Source organism: Coffea arabica, chromosome 6e, assembly GCF_036785885.1.
Source record: "Coffea arabica cultivar ET-39 chromosome 6e, Coffea Arabica ET-39 HiFi, whole genome shotgun sequence".
NCBI classification, from domain to species: domain Eukaryota; kingdom Viridiplantae; phylum Streptophyta; class Magnoliopsida; order Gentianales; family Rubiaceae; genus Coffea; species Coffea arabica.
This window is the reverse complement of record NC_092321.1, coordinates 29615339-29623660: the sequence shown is the minus strand read 5'-3', so window position 1 is coordinate 29623660 and position 8322 is coordinate 29615339. Positions and strand designations below refer to the sequence as shown.

At 32.3% G+C, this 8322-nt stretch overlaps 1 protein-coding gene across 3 annotated transcripts; it reads left to right on the top strand.

The window, feature by feature from the left end:
* The first annotated feature begins 1081 nt into the window (after positions 1 to 1081).
* LOC113696690 (uncharacterized) lies at positions 1082 to 5432 on the top strand. Of its 3 annotated transcripts, none has more exons than XM_072055705.1 (6): positions 1082 to 1482; positions 3603 to 3956; positions 4075 to 4352; positions 4429 to 4547; positions 4655 to 4951; positions 5074 to 5432. In XM_072055705.1, the coding sequence occupies exons 2-5, from the start codon at positions 3739 to 3741 to the stop codon at positions 4808 to 4810; spliced, it is 771 nt and encodes a 256-aa protein (XP_071911806.1). In that variant the 5' UTR covers positions 1082 to 1482; positions 3603 to 3738; the 3' UTR covers positions 4811 to 4951; positions 5074 to 5432. The 3 variants fall into 3 exon arrangements, with proteins under 3 accessions (XP_071911806.1, XP_071911805.1, XP_071911804.1); XM_072055704.1 differs by having other exon boundaries at positions 2533 to 3956; XM_072055703.1 differs by lacking the exon at positions 1082 to 1482 and having other exon boundaries at positions 1489 to 3956.
* The last annotated feature ends 2890 nt before the right edge of the window (positions 5433 to 8322 follow it).

Genomic DNA, 8322 nt, shown 5'->3' with positions numbered 1-8322 from the left:
CTTTTGTTTTTTTTCTCTTTCTCCTAAATCCAATTCAACTCTCTCTATAGCTTTTGTGTGTTTGTTCACCTCAGACATTGCGAATTGGGATCCACTTGGGAGTTAGGACATGGGAACTTCATGCATATTTGGTCAAAATTTTGGGTTTTGGAAAGTGAAGGTTAGCTAAGGAGGTTTGACATGAAGATCTTTTAAATCGAAGAACTGGGTTTCTTTTTGTCTTCACAAAACCAGTCAGAAGCATCCATCTTACTCCACAGCAAAGGAAAAAAACCGGATTTTGTCTGGTTTCATCAATTCCCATTCAAACCTGATTTTTGACTGAATTGGCTAAGTTTTTTCAAATGAGGTTTTTTAAGGTGGCTCAGACTGGACAACTGGCCGGTTTCTGGTTCAGCCGGTTTAATCGGCCAGTTTGGTCCGAGTTTAAAAACATAGAAGGAATGTTATCCATGAATTTTCTTAAGCGAATGTTGGAATGTTGTTGTCTATGGATTTCTTGAACTGTGTACATGATGCCACCAAGAGTCTCCAATTTTGCCACTGTTGGATTCTAATATTTGTGAGACTTCAAACTAGATTCTAATATTTTTGAGATTTCAAATTTCCTAGCTATTATAGATAGGAATGGATTGGCTAATGTAAACAGGATTCTAATATTTTTGATACTTCAAATTTCCTAGCTATTATAGATAGGAATGGATTGGGTAATGTAAAACGTGAGAGTGACTGTCCAGTGCCCAATTCAACGCCAGTAAGAGCTAGTTTTTGGCAGTGTTGTCAAAATCGCGATTCGGATCGTAGGATCGTACGATCCGGAAAATCAAAATCGATTCGGATCGCACTCAGAATCACAAATTACAATAATCTTTGTAAAATCGCTGTAGGATCGGTAGGATCGTGTAGAATCGTATGATCCTACGATCCTATCTCAATCCTACAAATTTTTGCTAATTTGTCTCCATTTTGCAAGTAAATGAAAATATTTGGGGTAGGCTTGTAATTTATCAAAGAATTGCAGCCTTTAGTTGCAATGTTTTAAAAAATTTTGCCTCAAAGTCAAAAAGCTCTGTCAAAAAGCTTCGGTTCTTCTTCATCTTCCCCTCAAGCTGTCAAGCAGTCCTCTTTGTCATTTTTCTTCTCCTCTCCGCTACCCAAATTCCTAATTTAAACCATCAAACCACCACGGCTGCAGCTCTTACCAAGTACTAACAAAGTAACAAGACGAAATCGCTGCAGCTTCTACCAAGAACCCACAAGCTACAGCCGACAGCTTCAAGGCTTCAAGCTTTAAAGCTTCAAGCTCCAGCCCCCATTGCTTCGGTAAGAATATCAAGCTACGAAATCCTCTATTGCCGCTGGATTTTGGCCGTTTCAAGCTTCAAAGCTTGAAGCTCCATCACCCATTCTTCTCCAATTTTCGTGTTGCCAGTCTGCCACCACACTGAAGCTCAAGCACCAGCACTTCAATTAAAGTCACATGTGAGTCTGGTTATTTTCTTGCTTGAAAATTGATATTTGGGGAGATGGTGATTGATAAAGTTGTGATTTGTATTTGATTTTCTTGGTATTTGAACATATATTGCCTTTGATTGAATTGAGTTGAAGGGAATTATTGACGGGTCCATTAGGATTTGTGAAAATTTGGTTTTCTTGCTTGAAAATTATTGACGGTTCTGAAGCACCAGCACTTTGTCTTAGGATTTGTGCTCTCAGAATCATTAACGGGTCCATTAGGTACACTCTTTTTTGCCTTCTCCACAGGAAGCTCTGATAATCGAGACTCTGCTACCACATAAATCTTCCCATTGAACTTGTTGAAGAAATCGGAATTAGGAGTATTATTATTTTGTAATAATGATTAGAGACTAAATCAGAATTCAGAAGACATTACTAGATAAGGAAGCGTACTTACCAAAAAACTTAAACACAAGGGATCGGGTAATTGCAATTCTCCTTATAAGAGAATAGAACAACCTACAATCTCTCTTATCATAACTTTTTGTTGAATGTAATGAATGATCCTTAACTTAACTAGCTAAATGCAAATATTTTTCTGTTAGACTTGAAGAAAATTTGGATGTTTCTTTGCTAAGCCGTTTGCTAATGATGTGACCTTGCACACACAAATCCAACCTTTTGTTTAGATATCAAGAGAAAAAGTCTCTTTTACTGGATTTTTTCTAAACTTTTATACACGAAACATGAGGAAGCAGCACTGTTTACTTGCCTGTAGATAGAATAGAAGTCTTTGCATAGCAAAGTTTTATTTTCCAGAAAAATTCACACAAATGGATTGTTGCTGTTCTAGCATTAATTTCTGAACTTCTATTGTTGCTGCTGTTATGTCCTTTACCTATGTTTTCATTGGATTTGCACTTGGCCTTGCAAAAACCATTGGTAATAAGACTGAATTTCTTGTGCTGGTCTGGTCTGGCTTATTTTCTGAATGCTAGCTTTATTTTCTTTTATCAAATGCTGGTCTGGTATGAATTTCTTGGTTTCTTATGAATATTCTAATATATTTGGCAGTGCTTAAATGTCTTCATCCGCTTCAAAAAAACAAAGTAGAAAAAATGCACCGGGTGCTTGATTGGATCCCAGGTGGGATCATGGAATTGAAATTGATGCTAATAAAAAACAAGTTCAGTGTAAATACTGTGGGATTACTCGAGCAGGTGGTGTGTATAGGCTTAAGCATCATTTAGCTTGTACACATACAAATGTTGAACCATGTCCCAGCGTTCCTGAAGATGTTAGAACCCAAATGTTTGATTTACTAAGTGCAAGTTCTGAGGAATCAAGGGAAAAAAAACAAAGGGTTAGTACCATGTATGATTTAGAAGAAGAAGAAGGAGAAGTTAGGCAGCAAGCTAAAAAATGTTCTATGGACAACTTTGTTGTGAGAAAATCTGGGGGTTGAATGTGAGACAAACAACCATAAATGAGAAATGGAAGAAACAAGATAGAGATGAAGTTTGTCAAATAATGGCTAGGTGGTTCTATACAAGCGCCATTCCATTTAATGCTGTAAATAACCCATTGTTTCCTTTAATGATTAGGAAATTGGGAGAATATGGAAAAAGACTTAAACTAGTTTCATACCATGAAATGAGAGTGACTTTTTTGAAAAAAGAGGTGCAAGAGACATTGAATTTGCTCAATATGTACAAAAAAGAGTGGAAAAAAGCTGGTTGTACTATTATGTCCGATGGATGGTCTGATCAAAGAAAGAGAACAATGAAAAATTTCTTGTGAATAGTCTAGCTGGTACTGTGTTCTTATCTTCGGTAGATACCACTGACATTTCAAAAATAGCTCAAAAATTATTTAAATTGTTAGATGGTATTGTGGAAAAAATTGGAGAGGATAATGTTGTGCAGGTCATCACCGATAACGCTTCTAATTAAAAGGCAGCTGGAAAAATATTGATGGAAAAGAGAAAAAGATTGTTTTGGACCCCTTGTGCTGCTCATTGTATTGACCTAATGTTAGAAGATTTTCAAAAGTTTGATTCTCTCCACAAAGTTACCATACAAAAAGCGAAATCAGTGGTTACATATATTTATTCATGGGGTACAGTTATTAATTGGATGAAATAGGTCACTAATGGCAAGGAGTTGATTAGACCTGGAGTTACTCGTTTTGCTACTTCATACTTGACCATGAGACGTCTCAGCGAGCTGAAAGGGAATTTGTTTACCTTTTTCTCTTTGGATAAGTGGAAAACAAGCATGTATGCTAGGAGAAAAAAAGGGGAAACAAATTGAGAGCATCATTTTTGATAATCAACAATTTTGGCCAAATGTGGAGCTATGTTTAAAGATAGTTTCGCCTCTTATCAAAGTATTGAGGATGGTTGATTCTGATGAAAAACCAGCCATGGGCTTTCTCTATAAAGCTATTGATCAGGCAAAAGAAGAAATCAAACAAAATGTGAACAATGTTCGAAAGAGGTAAATTTTAAATAAAGTGCCATATTAATTATGAATTCATTTATAATTTCTGTTTTGGATAGTAGAATGGATTTTTTTTTTGTTAATTTTTTTAACCAAACTCATGTTTATATGCTAGATATGAATCGGCATTTGCTATCATTGATAAAAGATGGGAAGATCAATTGAGTCATCATTTACATGCCGCGGGTTATTATTTGAATCCTCAATTTCAATATAGTCCAAATTTTCAGTCGGATGCAAATATAAAACGTGGCCTTTATGATTGCATTGCTAAGATGGTTCCCGAATCTGGTGAAAGGGTGAAGATTGATTTGCAATTAAATGATTTTCGACATGCAAATGGATTATTTGGTCATGAAAATGCTGTACTAACAAGAAACAAGAAATCTCCTGGTTAGTTACTATTTGAACTTTGTGTTTTTATTTTTAAAACCTTTATTAATTTGTTATTTATTTTAATTTCCTACAGCTGATTGGTGGGAATCTTATGGCGATGAGTGTCCAGAGTTGAAAAATTTTGCCATTCGAATTCTCAGTTTAACTTGTACCTCTTCTGGATGTGAGCGAAATTGGAGTGCATTTGAATTGGTAATAATGTTTTCATATAATATAATATCTCATTCAGTATAATATTTTGTTTAGAATTTGAATTTAAGTTCGTAGTATAACTGTATAAGTTTTTTCAATTTCAATAGGTACATTCTAAGAGAAGAAACCTTTTGGCTCAAAAAAGAATGAATGATCTTGTGTTTGTGATGTACAACTTGAAGTTGAGAGAGAGACAAAGGCAAAGGCAACGTGTTAGTGAAGAAATTCCTTTTGAGAATTTGCCTTCAAATGATGATGGGTGACAGAGAGAGAAAATCCAACTCTTCCAAGAGAAAATAGCTGGTTATGAGTTCTAGATGACAATCCCAAATATGACACTTCAGATGAAGAGGGAAATGAAGATGATGAAATTGAAATACTTACAAGAAATGTGCAGAGAGTTTGTAAGTTTCTTTCTTTCTTCCAATTTAAGTATAAAGTTTATCCTTTTTTTTTAGTTTTTTAGTTTTATTTTGCAAGTTCTCTTGTTTTTGGTAACTTTCATTATTATTGTTTGTTTATTTAGATGATCATGAAGATCGTCAAACCCATGTCCGTCGAAGACAAGTTAATAAAATGAAAGAGATTCATGTTATTGATGAGGATGATGGGCCTTCAATTGAATTCGACCGCCAAGATGATGATTATCTTGATATGGTTCCCGAAAATGATGTTCAAATGGGAACTAATGATTTGGATGATACTAATTTGGATGGTGATGAAGATAATGCCGAAGATGAATTCCAAGAGAATTGGGATGGTGAAGATGATTGGGAAAATAATGATTTTGATAATGTGGATTATGGGAATAATGAATTTGATTCAAACGATGAAAATGATTGGTTATAAATTAATGTATTTCTGAATTATTATGATACTTGAAAATGATGAATTGTTGCTATTTTATTTTTTATTTTTTCATATTTGTTTAAACTTGACAGATGACATTCTAGTAGTTAATTTTGATCGTGAAAATCTTTTTGGATGCTTGGTTTTTTAGTATTTGTGAAGGTTGATGATTATTTTATATTTGAAATTATGATTGTGTAAACTGTGAAGCATTTGGTTTTAAGACTTGAAATCATGACAGATAACAGGTTTATATTCTCTTCTTTATTACTTGTTAGATAGTAAATAAAAAATACTATATATTTATGAGTAACTTATTTATTTGATATCTTTTAAGATGTACAAAATGGTATATGAATTTCAAATTCATTAATTTAGTAAATTTAGGAGCTTTTGGTGCGATGTTACGATTCTATAATCCGATCCTATGATTCGATTCTGTGAAACTAAAATCGATCCGATTTGGATCCCGATTTTACAAACCTTGGTTTTTGGTGGCAGTTTGGTGACAGCAAAAGTAGGGACACGGCAACAGAGCAAGGGAAAGAGAGATGGTCAAATGCGTGGAAGAACATTTTAGGGACTTTTGTAAATTTTGTGTCGTTGGAATCGTGAGAAGACTACTAAGGGTCAACGTTAGTTGACTAACGTTGATAGGATATTTGTTGTGGACTTATCACTTTGAAGTGTCGTGATGTAAATTGGTCAAATCTTGGTGTTTAACTTACAGTTTGGATGAATTTCGGAGGAGATAAATGCCATTAATCCAAAAAATTTAAATCCTATGGTGATAATCCTATCGAGAATAAAGTTCTGATTAACTTTAAAACTGTCCAAACTTTTCTCATGTAGTGATTGACATTTGTGTACAACTCTTTTTGCATCTTACATATTTTTGTTAAATTTTGGGAACGTATAAAATAGTAAAAATTTAAAGTGCTGAAGAGAATAAATCAAAGTTTGGGGAATAGATGAGATATTAAAAGTTTAAATGATTTGGTGAAGTTCAAACTTTTGAGGGATAGAGGAGAATTGGAGCCAGTTTCCAATTTTTAGGTGGGGATTATCTGTACTAGTATATAAATTTATGTGCTTGTACTTGATCAAACGTGTACAAGTATTATAGAATTTCGAAAATATCATCAACAGGTAGTTAATTTAAATCAAATATTCTTAATACTTCTAAGGTAGTCAAAATTTTGTGAAATACTCATACATGCGTCATTATAAAAAATAAATTTGCATGTAATAGTAAAAGGTGATTCAAATTTGACAAAAAAAAAAGAAATATCTTAAATCTATAGATCTATAATCTATATATTTTATATTTTGAGGAGGTGTTTTAGTCTATGCCTCCCAATATGAGCCTTCAGTTTTCCATTCTTTTCTTGTCTGTTTTTTGATTTATTTTAATTAATCAAAATATCGTCATTAGCTTTTGGTTGGATTGAATCTAAAAATATTCTTTAGTCTTTTATTAGGGAAATGTTATTTACACTCCTTTTTTGTTATTTGCACTCTCACTATCATTTTGATTATATAATTTCATTTATTAGATTATGTGATATAACAAATGATCATTTTGATTATATAATTTCATTTATTAGATTATGTGATATAACAAATGATGGGAGTGCAAATAACATTTCCCTTTTAAGGAAAACATAACTAAAGTAAGGAAACCTTCGAAATTCCTATTAGTCTTTTATTAACTTTGACCAAAACAAGTTTGACTATTTAATAGCCATAACACAACACTATGAAAACATGTTTTGAATGGTGAATTTTATTATAAATAACTGGGAACATTATAATGGTTTCTATGTATTATATATATGAGGATACATTTTAGCCTAGGCCTCCCAACGAGCCTTTAGTTCCCCATTCTTGTTTTTTATTTTTGATTTATTTTAATTTATCCAAATACCATTATTAGCTTTTAGTTAAGTTTAGTCCATTAAAGCAGAATCTTCCGAACTTAACATATCAAAAATAGGAAAGAATACCTATGATTTTGCAATCAAATTTTCAAATTTAATTAACCTTAACAAAATTATATACGACCATGAATGAGATTGGTTTCTTTTACAAAAAATTAGAATAAACAACTAAACATTACGAGTTTGGTTTATAATTTTAGCCTTTTACTAATCTTAATAAAAAATAAGTTTGGTTTACCAAAAAAATGTTTGGTTGTTAAAAATTATAATTATTCCTCATGTATTAATGATGTAAAATTTTAGTCTATTAAAATCAAAATGAGCGATTTTAATATGGTATGATGCTCTTCAATGCATGACCCTCTTTCCTAATTGTTAGTTTTCCTTCATTTTTTTTTTCTTATTAGGGAAAATCATTCAAAACGTCCCTCACATTTTACAGAATGACTTTTTTTGTCTCTCACTTTTAAAAGTGTAATTTTATATTATTTACAAATTTACATTGATCAAATTTGGTCCCTACCTAGATTTTTGACTAGTTTTTTGCCGGAATTCACTATGTGCCTTGCATGTGATTATTTTTTAGGGTCAAAATTGTCAAATCAAATTTTACACAATCTGATCTATAGTCCCTTACATTTCACAAAATGAATTATTTCGTTCCTCACATTTCACAAAATGAATATTTTTCATCATTTACATTTCACAAAATGAAATTTTTCCGTCCCTTATTGATCATATAGTTTTTTTTAAAAGCCATGTATATATCTATTCAATTTCACCAGAATAGTACGAATAGCATGTAATATATCTTTATTTAATTTCACCTAAACAGACTAATTATAATTGTACACATGCTATTCAATGGATATAGACATGGTTTTAAAACTAATAATTTTGTTTTAAACCCATGTATATATATCTATTTGATTTCACCATGTGAACCTATTCAATATTTGTGGTCTTTTATCTTTTGGTAATAATTC